The 13,365-nt window shown below is 33.7% G+C and overlaps 1 protein-coding gene across 1 annotated transcript; it reads left to right on the top strand.

The window, feature by feature from the left end:
- The first annotated feature begins 948 nt into the window (after positions 1-948).
- On the top strand, positions 949-5,568 carry LOC112802393 (uncharacterized). The gene is made up of 7 exons (XM_025845587.2): positions 949-2,011; positions 2,591-2,629; positions 2,725-2,795; positions 3,595-3,659; positions 4,050-4,139; positions 4,253-4,345; positions 4,834-5,568. The coding sequence occupies exons 1-7, from the start codon at positions 1,533-1,535 to the stop codon at positions 5,233-5,235; spliced, it is 1,239 nt and encodes a 412-aa protein (XP_025701372.1). The 5' UTR covers positions 949-1,532; the 3' UTR covers positions 5,236-5,568.
- Positions 5,569-13,365: the final 7,797 nt, after the last annotated feature.

Raw genomic sequence — 13,365 nt, forward strand, 5'->3', positions numbered from 1 at the left:
TGGTTCAGTGGTTTTGACCATTTTCAGTTCACCTGATTGTTATGTGTTCAGTTAACTTCTTTTGCATGGAAAAATGCTATTCTTGATGATTAAATGTTTATGACGTTTTATTCAGTACATGAATGTTGCTCGATTCAGTGGAGTTACTCATTTTGATTTACTTGATTGTTGTGTGTTCAATTGAGTCCTTGTGCATGTAGAAATATTTTTCTTGATGATTAAATGTTTATGACGCTTTATTCAACATATGAATGATGTTCGGTTCAGTGGAGTTGGCCATTTCGGTTCATTTCTGCTCTGCACAATTCAAAACTCTTCCTTCTCACTTTCTACTGCTTCTTCATCAGGGAGAGAAAGAGGAAAAGACAAAAAAAATACAGCAGCAATAACAACAAAAGAATGAAGATAAAGAGAAAACACGTGAAGAAGAAGGAACGCGAAAAAGAAGGAGGAGAATGAGGAGGAGGAGGAAGGCGAATCTCTGTCGTTCGTTTTTTGTTGTTTCTTGCCAAATCTTCTCGCGATTCTTTTTCAATAGTGGTTTTCACAGAAAACGTGACTGAAGTTTGAGTGATTTTGAAAGAGATTTGAAGAGAATGAACGGTTTCGTGTTGAGGAAGAAGTAACGTCTTTTCATAGTGAGCGCAAAGTAACAAAAATTTTTGAACATGTGTTTTCACTCGTTATTAATGCTCGTGACTCTATTTAAATTTGGACTAACTTAATTACATGGTTACATGAATGTGTAGCGTGCCTCTAAATGAAATATATTTTATGACTAATTATGTCATTGTCGACATTAAGACACTTATAATATTGTAGCAATTCTTACAAGAATTTGTTTATTAGGAATAAAGAACAGAGAAAAAGACAAGACGAAACAGCCCCACATGAAATCCCACTTCCTTTGATGAAATCTATTTGAGATCGATTGGCGCAACCTCTGATGATGAATTGTTCAATAGTTTTAAATTTTTGACTCTCTTCTTCTAGTATCTTCATCTCACTTTCACTTCCCAACAAAAAAATAAAACATTCTCGAACCGCCTCAAAATACCACGTGTCCTTCACAGGTTACCACTTCATCTGTTCACGTCTCTTCCTTAAAACGCAACCAGAAATTTATACTCTCAAAAATAAGAAACAAACAGAAAAGCTTCCATCATTCTTATCTTCATTATCAGCATTCTAATTCTACTATCTACTATAATAAATACACCAACGCAGTTTGTTCAAGCTAATTAACTTTGTGCTTGTTCTTCTTGCATTATTGCATGTTGTTGTTGTTCTTCTTCTTCCTTTCCCCCTTTTTTAGGATTCTTCCTATATTTGGTAATACACCTATTTTTGCGTGCGAACTTGTGCAAAATTCTCTGTAACACGCGTATATAATAAACTGTCTCCATTTCCATTTCCTTTTTTTTCGTTCATAAGAAGAAGAAGGAGGGAAGGTATTTATTAGTTTTGGAGTTTCGAAGGAAGAGAAAAACGAAAAAAAAAAACAAAAAAAATAAGAAGAAGAAGAAAAAGGAATGGCGACAGAGGCATTCATTTTGAAAGGAAGCAGTGCGTTGTTGATATCTCTAAGAGCGGTGAAGAGTCTCTTCATGTTGATCAATGCGGTTGTTATGCTTCTTTTGTTTCCCTTCAGAGGAAGGAAAAGAGGTTCTCCGGTTGAGAGAAATTCCAAGGAAGACAAGATGATGATGATGAAGTATGATGATTGCTACCACCACCACCATCACCACCACCGGAAAGGGGCGGTGGTGAGGGTTCCGGCGGCTAAAATGGTGCCGTGGAGGAGTGGGTGCGGTGGTAGCAGTGGTGCTGCGGCGGCGATGAAGGCAGCGTTGAAGGCGGTGGATGAAGGTGCAAGGAGGGAATTGGCCATAAAGAGAGTAATGGAGGATAATGATGATAAAAATTGTGTTAGGGATTATTGGCTTTTAGGGACAAAAAGAGGTGACAGCATTTTCACACAATCTTGGACCCCAGTTTCTGTTCAGATCAGGTATTATATTTATGATTTTTTATTTCTTATGGGAATTGGATTTTTCTGTTAACACATGGTGGTTATTGTTGTTTGGTTATGGATCTGGGTTAGCATTAGGTCTTTCATTTCCCCTATTCTGAATTGAATTTTTATACCCTAAATTGAAGATACTTTAGCTTGTGATTTTCGGCAAAAAAGAAAGGTTTAATTACTCGGTTGCGAGTTGCGACCTATAGTTTTGCAACATTGGTCCCTGCACCAATTTTTTTTTTGAATTAGATTTCTCTTGGCAGTGATTGGCTTAATTGTATAAGGATCCAACTAAAAAAATTGGTACAGGCACTCGAATCAAATAAAAAGAAAAAAAAGTGTTAAGGATTCAATGCAAGGACTCAATTAAAAGAAAAAAAAAAAGATATAAAGACCTAATTAAAAATTTCGCAAAACTACGGGACCAGAGTAATTAAACCAAAAAGAAATAAAACAATCTCATAAACTCCTTGTTAATGTGGGATGCATGTGTATCGGGCTGTATTTTCTCTTACATTGGGGGTTTGAATTTGTAGTTGCAAATTAATTCGTTGCTATTATGTGCAGGGGACTAGTTATTCTGATGCATGGACTTAATGAACACAGGTTCGTGAATTCTGTCAGTTTGAGAAGCCATTATCATTTAGCAATTCTCATAATATTATGTTGCTGAACCCATTTTGCATATTGTTCTTTGACAGTGGCAGATATGGTCATTTTGCAAAGCAGCTGAATGCTAGTGGCTACAAGGTTTATGCCATGGATTGGGTTGGTAAGTCACAAATCAAATTGTGTTAAATGTTAATTCCACCCTAATATGTATTACAAATTTTTAAAAAAGTAATTATCATTATAAAATTTTGATCCTAACATGTTGAAATATGATTATATCATACCTATATATGTAGTAAGCCAGCATTGAATAATAAATGAAAAATATTTGTATATACCAAACACTTGACACTCGTATAAAAGTAGATTGTTATTAATTAATTGTGTATTTAAATTGTTTCTTAATTAACAAAACAAAAAAACGCGTGCTTGGTTGTTAAGAAAATACTAGTGTCAAACGGTATTTATTATAAAGGGCATAGACGTAGCAGGATCGATACATATATGTTTGTGAAGTTCAAAATTTCATGTCATCCTTTGAACATATTGTAGTTTGTAGGAGGCAATGATAATTTTTTTTTTCTTTTTAATATTTTGTCCTTTTTTCCTAGTTTAGTTATTACAATTGTTCAACATGCATCTATATTTGGATGTTGCAGGGCTAAGTTATTATGGATGCCCATTTGTGCGATAAAGTAAACATGTGAAGCTCCTATTTATAAGTAAGATTATTGTTACTTGTAGTGCATAATAAGCTAGGTAAAATAAGATTCACAATCATAGCTCATAGATTGTGTCTGTTAAATTTGAAAAGGAAAAATATGGATTTTATTTTAGCAAATGAACCTTGGTATAGATTAACAAATAGATATCATTGTCCTGCTGTTAAACCTGTCCTGAAAACTTGTAAAACTTGTAAGCTTAGCATTTTCTCAACTCTGATTTGTGTTCTTGTTTAGGTCATGGTGGAAGTGATGGACTACATGCATATGTTCACTCTCTTGATTATGCAGTTTCCGATTTGGTATGTCTTGCTATCCATCGATAACAATCTTGAGGAATACTGTATAATTCAATATGGTGCTGTTTGGTAATCGTCACAGGATAGAAATACAGAAATGTTGGGACAGATATAGATGTGATTATAGGCAAAATGTGTCTCTCTAGAGACAAAAAATTGATGATTTTTTGTCAATCGATGATTGATTGTCCAATAAGAAAACAAGGAACATGAGAGACGAGAACATAAACCAAGCTTTTTTATTTGTCTTCGTCTCTAAGTATCTGTATCTTCTATCCGGAGACATTTATCAAACACAACTTTATTCATTACATAGTAATGTTTCCAACTCAATTGCTCTTTTTTGAACTTTGTTCTGATATAAGAACCCTTTCTATATTTTATGATATACAGAAAATATTTATTGAGAAGGTTGTAACTGAAAATCCGGGTCTACCATGTTTCTGCTATGGACACTCAACAGGTGCAGCCATTACTCTTAAGGTATGCTTTATGCTCATGAACTTAACTTAGCAGCAAACAAGGGTTAAGAACCTAATAATGAGTACAAAAACTGATTCATGCTTTCGCCGATAGTGATATCTATGTTGTTGTAGGCACTACTTGATCCAAAGGTTGAAGTCTGCATCACTGGAGCTGTTTTCACAGCACCTGCTGTTGGGGTTGAGCCTTCTAATCCTCTTTTGTTGGTAATTAAGCATAGTACCCTTTTCTTTGTGTATAATTGATTTAAACGAATAGATTAAGTACCTAAAATTTTAGACAGCATGTTTATCAGCATATTATATATAATTCAACTTAATCCATTCTTAATGATAATAGCACTCTTACCACTTATTCTTGTTATGACGTGTTACAGATATAACCATTCATGTGTGTATTCTTATTAGTTTAAGCTTTTGGGAAAAATTAGTTTTAACAATGTGGTATCAGAATTTTTATGACAAACAATTAGAATTCGATCTTTGTTAGCTTCTAAAAAAAGCTGCTTCAGTATAAGACAAATAAAAAGAGAAAGAAGGACTATACAAGCCATTCATGGACTCGTTGGAGATATAATCATCCGTGTGTGTTCTTATCAGCTTAAATTTTTGAAACACGTGGGTTTATGACATAATGGATGAAGGAATAGGTAGATAAATTTTTTAATGTCCATTTTTTTTTGTGGTGTACACAGGTAATTGCTCCTCTAGTTTCATTTCTGCTGCCAAGATACCAATGTCGTGCTGCATACAAGAAAGGGATGCCGGTAACTCGAGATCCCGAGGCTCTGCTGGCTAAATACTCTGATCCGTTAGTATGCACGGGTCCCCTTAGAGCGAGGACTGGCTACGAGATTGTCCGGATCACAAGCTACTTGCAGCAGAACCTGAGAAGAATAAGAGTTCCGTTCATTGTTCTGCATGGAACTGCTGACTCTGTAACTGACCCTGGTGCTTCTCTGAGGTTTTATGAAGAAGCTTCATCATCTGACAAAACCATAAAGTTATATGAAGGATTTGTGCATGATCTTCTCTTTGAGCCTGAAAGAGATGAAATCATAGAATGTATTATTCAATGGCTGAATAGAAGAGTGTGAAGTTAGGTAGAACAACGCTAAGGGAGAAAAAACAACCAAAAAAGAAAAAAAAAATCCTAGAAATTTTTAATCTAGGAGAGAATTTGAATAAGCAGCAATTATATTGTTTTTTCGAGTGATTGCTGTTAAGGCCCTTGCAGTGAAGGAGAGGGGAAAAAGGATCTCTAGTTAGGCAATTGAATTGAATTTATTGTTCTCGGTTGTCATTATTCTGGAGATTATCCTTTGTGATATTTCATGTGATGTAAAAGAGTGAAAAAGTTATGTGGATGCGTGAAGGTGCAATGCCTCGTTTATTTTTATATGGAATGTATAATGTTTTCTTTATAGCAATTAGCTGTGGTGGTGGATAGCAAAATTTTGGTCTCTTTTACTCTGCAGTTAACGTATACATATCTAACGCACGCTCACGATGATGTTGAATCTTTTTGAATCGTTTCCGGTTGTCTCGTCCAACTTGAGACTTACTATGCTTATTATCTTCTTGGTTTAAACTTTGAAAGTTGTTTTTGTTTTGCTGAGTTTGGCCGAGTTCTATTTCTATTTGTCTGTCTTTTCACGAATTTTCGCTAGTCTTCAACTTGGCTCAAACAATGGTCTCTTGAAACTTATTAGGGCAGAGACCTCGTTCGCAAGTATGGAGACATTAGAGTTGAAGTCGGAAATTTGTATGCTATTTTGCTGAATTTTGTCATGTAGTTTCGGAAACTTTCATGTTAATTTTGTTTGATTGTGTCAAGGTAATCAAAGTCATGGGCGTAGATTTTATTGTTAGTAAAGAGGTCGACAAGATTATGAGAAGTGGAAATAGAACCTACAAGAGGCAAGGGAAAAGAAAAAAAAAACAAAGTAACATCACCATCTAAAAACTAGGAAAGGAAGTCAAGGTATAGTTGAAGTCTGTTCAATGGACGATAGCATCATAGAATGAAATTTTGTAAAACGTAGATTCGATCACCTAGTTCCTCATATGACTTGAGGGTTGTCGGGAGAGTGAAGTTAGCATGCAACTAAAAGCTCATGATGTTATCGGAGAAAGGGTTGGACTGTTCTTTGGGAGAGCTGCTTCCTTAGTGTTAGTTTTCGAGGTGTGATTATCATTTAGATTGCTTTCTTGTGATGTTTTGTGTCAACATTTTCATTCTACCGACCATTCTGGAATTGGATATTTTCTCCCGGTCATCCTCTGATTTTAGGCCTGTAGTACAGTGACTATGGCTAACAACTCAGCTGGAGTTCGCAGTGGAAGAGTTTGCTTGTCGATCGTGGTTAGAGTCCTGAAAAAAAGAGAAAAAGAAAGTGGAAACAGAGAAAGCGGGCTGATAATAAACTCGGCTCCACAATGAATGCGAAATGTTCTTGCGCGTAGAAAATCTGTCTAAGGCATAGTTGTTGCAAAAAAAGAGACGTTGTCTTCTTCTAGAATGAGGTGGTTTTATTCGATTCTTTCTTTGAGTGCTAACAGTAAATAAATTAACAATTTTTTAGTTTTGTTTTATAATCTTAATTCAAAGAGTAGAAACGATTTTTTTTTTTGGTGTTTTAGGATTTCAATTATAGTTTTAAAAATAAAATTAAAAATAAAAAATGTTATAAAGTACCAAAGATAAAATAAAATACAAAAATTAAAAGAGGAAAAAAGAAGATGAAAAAATAATAATAAAGAATTTTAATTAAAAATAAAAGATAGAATATCAATTTGAGTTCAGATTTCAAAATAATTATTTAAGGTTTTCAATTTTATTTTTTGGTACTAGGGAGACTGAAAGTATTTTTGAGTTTTCAAGTGCTTTTTAAGAAGAATTGAATTATTATAATGTGTATTCAAAATTTTATTTATAGACTAATTTAATGTCAAATATCAGTTACTTCTAAAATATATTTTTGTCAATTTTTAAACTTGAATAACCTTTCCGTAGTTGTTACCCCCTTCATGTTCTGTTGCTAATTTAATAACTACTTCCGCTATTTTTATTTTTACACTCTATTACTATTACCGTCAATATATCTTTGAGATATTATAGTCCATAATTTGGGTCTAGTTCAAAATTTAATTAAAACTATTTTGTTTTTAATGTTGGTTGGAAGCTTTTTTAAGGGTAATTCACCAATATAAAATTTTTGAGTTTCAATTTTACCAAAATACAACTTTTGAAGTTTTGAGACGAAAATTCAATTTTTCAGAAGTATATGTAATTCGTGGAAGGGGTACTATGGATTATGAATGCATGTAAACTATGGGTGGGGTTCCAAGGTTTACATTGAAAATTCAAATGCATAGAAGCCGTGGTAGGGGTTCCACGGTTTCTGTTGGAATATGCAATGAGCATAAACCGTAGAATGGGTCCAGCGGTTTATTCTCTACTATAAATACGTGGAAGGGGTGCAGCGGATTATTCATTTCAAACACTTCCAAGTTCTAGAGAGAGAAAGTACGTTTCTAGAGAGAGGAGGAGGTGAAAAAGTGGAGTGATTTGGATTTTTCTTAGGCCAGGATCATGGCAGATGAACGCAGTCTTTACCGTCTGAATGGTGTTGCGCACGTAGCAGGCAACATCAACGAAGAGGTAAGCCTGCTATCTTTTATTCATTCTATTTCATATAACAGAGAAAATGTAGTAGAGGATGAGGGTTATTTAGGATTTGGATTTGTTAATTAGGATTAGGACTTTGAAATTAGGAGATAGGTCCAAATGTTTAAGTAGAGTGATGTTCCTCTTGTGTTTAAGACATAGGGTTGAAACTCAAATTTGTTGTTTCCTAAGCGTTTATGTTTGAAAACAAAGTTTTGAAATTTGAACTTTTAAACAGGTAGGTTTAAAGAGTAGATTTTATAACTTGAACGTCATGGTTAAATTTGCATTCTTAAATTTAAAAAAGTATAAGTGTTGTTTTTTAGTTTTCTTGAACATAAGATTTAGATTATATCACGTTATGTTTAGTATTTGGTTATGTTGAATTAAAGATTTGTTTACTATATTAGAGCCTTATTAATTTGAACCTAGAATGGTTGCGAGTGATGCAATCTCACTTGGTTTTGGTTATTCATCTCACCTGTTATAGTCTAGTAGGTGAATTATTAGTGTCCGGAGGCAATAGAATATGCCTCTGCATGACAGGATCATACCGTATTTGGAGAGGGCAGGTCTGTACCACCTGGTGAGTGGTGCAAAAATTTACAACCACAAACTAACCGGCAAGTGCACTGGGTCGTACCAAGTAATACCTCAGGTGAGTGAGGGTCGATCCCACGAGGATTGATGAACTAAGCAACAATGGTTAAGTGATTTACTTAGTTAGACAAACAAAAAATGGTGTTTGAGAGTTCAAAAAGCATTAAAAAGGAAACTCAGAATATCAGAAGACAAGCAATAAATAAGTTGGGAATAAAATATGGAGAAAGCAGTTAAGGTTTCACAGTTATCTATTTTTCGAATTAACTTTTCTTATTAATTTATTTTAATCATGCAAGATTTAATTTCTGGCAAACTATATATGACTAAACCCTAATTCTTTAGACCTTTTTAGTCTCCTCTAAAATTTATCAACTGCCAATTCTTTGGTCAATTAATTACAATTAGAGAGTGAAGTTCAATTCTAGTTATATGCCACAGAAATCCTAATTACCCAAATATAAGAGGATTATATGTCACGTATCCCGTTATATCCAAATAATTAGAAATTTAGGAGAATATGTTTTCAAGCTGTTGTTCAAGTAAAGAGCTTTTCCAAGTTATACAAGAACTCAATTAGAAAGAGGGTCATACTTCCGTTCCACCCAAATTCATAAAATAAAGAACGAAAACAATTCTTGAAATATAAATCAGTACATAAATTAAAATAGAAAAAACAAGCAACATAATCAATCTATACAATAGATAGAGCTCCTAACCTTAACAGTGGAGGTTTAGTTGCTCATGGTTCAGAGAGAAAAACTAGGATTCAGGTAAACTGTAATTTACAGAATGAGGTAGAGGTGAAGAGATCTTAAATGACTGATTCTTTTCCCTTTTTATATCTAATCCTAATTAATGTATAATATATTTCCTAAAACTAAATAATATATTTTCCTATTTTTAAATAAAATAAAGTTTAAATCAGAATTAATAGAAGATTGCGTGCTTGCTTCTTAGAGAGTTGGGGACCGCTTGATTCCTTAATAATCCACGCCTAACTTGAGAAAAATCTCAAGTTAGGCGCAGCCATGGCCAAATTAATGGAGAAGAAGTATGAACTATTATATATCGTTGAAAAGCTCTTAAAGTTAGCTTTCCAACGCCATTAGAATCACATCAATTGGACTTCTGTAGCTTGAGTTATTTAGGTTTGAGTGTAGAGAGGTCAAGGTTGACAGCATCATTTGCCTTCTTCTCTTCTTCTGCAGAAACTCCATCAAATTCATCCGAATGCTACCTAAAATAAACAGAATTGTACACGACTCAAAGTAGCATCCATAGTGGCTAAAAGATAATTAATTCTTGATTAAACTCAATAAATTAAATGCAAATTCACTAGGAAAAGGTAGGAAAGATGCTCACGCATCACAAAACCAAACTTGAATTGTTGCTTGTCCTCAAGCAACCAAAATTAGTACATGATTAAGATGTGAATTTTCATGAGAAATGAGAGTTCAGTTGTTCTCAAGTCTATTCTTAGAATGGGGTTTATTCATTGTAACTCTGAACAGTTTCGGCATCTCACTCTCCTTTGAATCAGAAGACTGTCACTGTCTTTCGGAATTAGAATCCGGATTATATTACGAATTCTCTTATCTTTATTCTTCAGTTTAATCCTTGACCACAGTAATTTTCCTTGTAGTTCTCTTTTCATTGGTGCTTTGCACCTTGAGCCTAGCCGTGACTTTAAATGTTTTGTCTCAAGCTTGACTTGACACAAAAACACTACAAGCACTTAATTGGGAAACTCTCTTTAAGTTCTGATTTTTTTTCAGTCACTCCCAAACAGTGGTGCTCAAAGCATTGGGCATACTCTGCTAACTGCATTTGGTCTCGACTCTAAATATTCTGTCTCAAGGATTACTTGACACAAGAACACCACAAGCATATGACTAAGGAAACAACTCTTTGAGCTTTTAATCATGTCTGACCTACTTAGTTATTGATGCTCAAAGTCTTGGACCTTGCTTTTATTTTTCTTTTGCTGTTTCTTTTGCTTCAAGGATTAAATTTTTGTTTACTTCAGAGAATTCATAATAGTTCTCTAAATTCTTATTCCTCATACATTAACATCCTTTGATTCAAATTCAAATATGCACTGTTCATATCATGCATTCAAAATCACAGATAACACCACCACATTTAAGTAAATAAGACTACTCTTAAATATAAACTCAATTTTGTCATGTAATACATCACTTCTTTTTCTTTTCTTTTTAGATTCAAGCTCAGTGAGTGGTACATGAGACAATTATTTTTTTATTTTTTTACTAAAAGCAAATAACAGAATGAAACTAAATCTAAGAACTGAAAGCACTAAAGATCATGCAGGAAATCAAAGCAATAGAAAACAAAAGACAACAAAATAAGAACGGAAGAGAAATAGAATGAAAGGAACTCAACCACCTCAGTTATGCTGGTGGCCATCTCATTCCTCTATGAAGAACATTCATCTCCCTTTGGTGCTATTAAAATAAACAGAAAAGGCCAAAAGCGAAGCAACAACACCAAACTTAAAAGTTTGCTTGTCCTCAAGCAAAGAAAAGCTGAAAATAGGGTGTAAAAAATTCTTCTTAATTGCTCCTGTTCCTGTTCTAATCATTCTGCATGACCAAAACACATGTAAAACAAGACAAATTCTAAACAAAAATGAGATAAAGTAATTAAAAACCAAAACTAAAATAACTATAATCCTAAAATCAAAATAACTATAAAATTAAAACTAAAGTAACTGCAAAACCAAGGATACTAGTAGTTGGGTTGCCTCCCAACAAGCACTTCTTTATTGTCACTAGCGTGACACTTGATTGATGAATTTTCTTTCTCTTCTTTCAGTTGGTTAAAAGAAATGACTCCAATGGGGGAGAGGTGAAGATTAGTTCCCCCTGATATAAAGTCCTCCTAACAAGCTTTCTTTTATTGTGATTAGCTTGATTCACCTTGCTTGTTGGGGTAGAGGTTGAATTGTTTTTTGCTGACCTTTTCTTCTTCAAAGATATTTTCTTCTGTTTCTTGGTCACAATCCCCTTTTTAGTGCTTTCCTTGGTTGCCTTCACTTATTTGATTTCAAAATTTGGGTGTTGTGTGATGGTTGGAGTGTACCCTTCATCAAGAATTTCTTGAATTGGTGGTTCAATAAACTTACATTCTATGCCACTTTCTACTTCATTAGGACCAAGAAAAGTATATTTAAGTGTTGAGGGAGAAGACTTCAATTCAAATGTGGGTAGTGCATTCAGATTTTTCTTCTCAGGAGCTTGCATGCATAGACTTATAGGGACTTATATGGCTTCCTCCGGAATTATTGGAATGTGCACGTATGGAGTGTGCATGGCTTCCTCCTTTGTTTGTGTATCATCATCCTTTGTTTGTGCATCTTCCTCTTCTTCCATGTGTGAGGGTGAAAGGTTCTCTAATTCACTAGAGTATGAACTCTTTTGATTGATTTCCTCACTTTCTTCCATAGGATATTGCATTATATCTCTTGGGAAGAAATTTTCTTGTTCCTCTTCCTGGGGCTTGATAATCAACTGCACATATTTCTCTATATTTTTGACACTCGTCCTTATATCATGTATGAATTCTCTCATGAGAAGCTCAATAGATGATGGTTCTTGATATGAATAAGAAAGAGATGATTGTTTTTGATAAGAGTAAAAAGAGGATGGTTCTTGGTATGAATAGAGAGATGGTGGCTCTTGATATGGGTAGAAAGATGATGGTTCTTGATATGAATAGAGAGGAGGTGGTTCTTGGTATGAATAGGGAGATGGTGGCTCTTGGTATGAATATGGAGATGGTGGTTTTTGATAGTTGGAACATGGAGCACTGAAGTTTCTTTGGTTTTGACTTTGCCAACCAAAATTTGGGTAGTTCCTCCATCCACAATAATAAGAATCACTCCTGGGTATGAGTAGTAACCCATGTCTCTCCATTATTTTTCCTTAGAACAAAACACCAAATAGAATTAAATGCACTATGTGGTAAACAAGCAAGTAAAGAAGAAAGAACAGAAAGAAATTTTTTTTGTTTAAATTATATATATATATATTCAAAAGAAAAAAAATAAAGAAAAATAAAAATAAAAAAGAAAGACGAAAATAAAATAAAACATAAAGAAAAACAAAAATAAAAGAAGAAAAATAAATAAAATAAAAAAAGGAATGCAATTTTTTTTTGACAAATTAAAATTGAACTAAATGATAAGGTAAAAAGAAAAAAAAGGAACGCAGGGGAAAGGGGGAAAACGGAACTAGATGACAAGTAAAACAAAAACAAAAAAGAAAATAATAGAAAAAAAGATAAAAACTAGAATTTATTAATAGAAGAAAATTAATTGAAAAAAAATCTAATCTAAGTAATTAAATAACTGAGGGAACACCAAACTTAATTTCGGAAATTAAGAGAAAAAATTTTAATAAATTAATTTTTTTTAAATTTAAAGAAATAAGTTAAATGAAATTAAAGCAAAAACGCCTAATCTAAGAAATCAAACAACCAGTAGTTGTCAATTACAGTCAATCTCCGACAACGGTGCCAAAAACTTGGTGCGGAAATTACAACCACAAACTAACCGACAAGTGCACCGAGTTGTACAAAGTAATACCTCAGGTGAGTGAGGGTCGATCCTACGAGGATTGATGGACTAAGCAACAATGCTTAAGTGATTTACTTAGTTAGACAAATAGAAAATGGTGTTTGAGAGTTCAAAAAGCATTAAACAGGAAACTCAGAATATCAAAAGACAGGCAATAAATAAGTTGGGAATAAAATAAGGAGAAAGCAGTTAAGGCTTCACAGTTATCTATTTTTCGGATTGACTTTTCTTATTAATTTATTTTAATCATGCAAGATTAATTCCTGGCAAATTATATATGACTAAACCCTAATTCCTTAGACCTTTTTAATCTCCTCTAAAATTCATCAACCGCAAGTTCCTTGGTCAATTAATTCC

Source organism: Arachis hypogaea, chromosome 5, assembly GCF_003086295.3.
Source record: "Arachis hypogaea cultivar Tifrunner chromosome 5, arahy.Tifrunner.gnm2.J5K5, whole genome shotgun sequence".
Classification (NCBI taxonomy): Eukaryota; Viridiplantae; Streptophyta; class Magnoliopsida; order Fabales; family Fabaceae; genus Arachis; species Arachis hypogaea.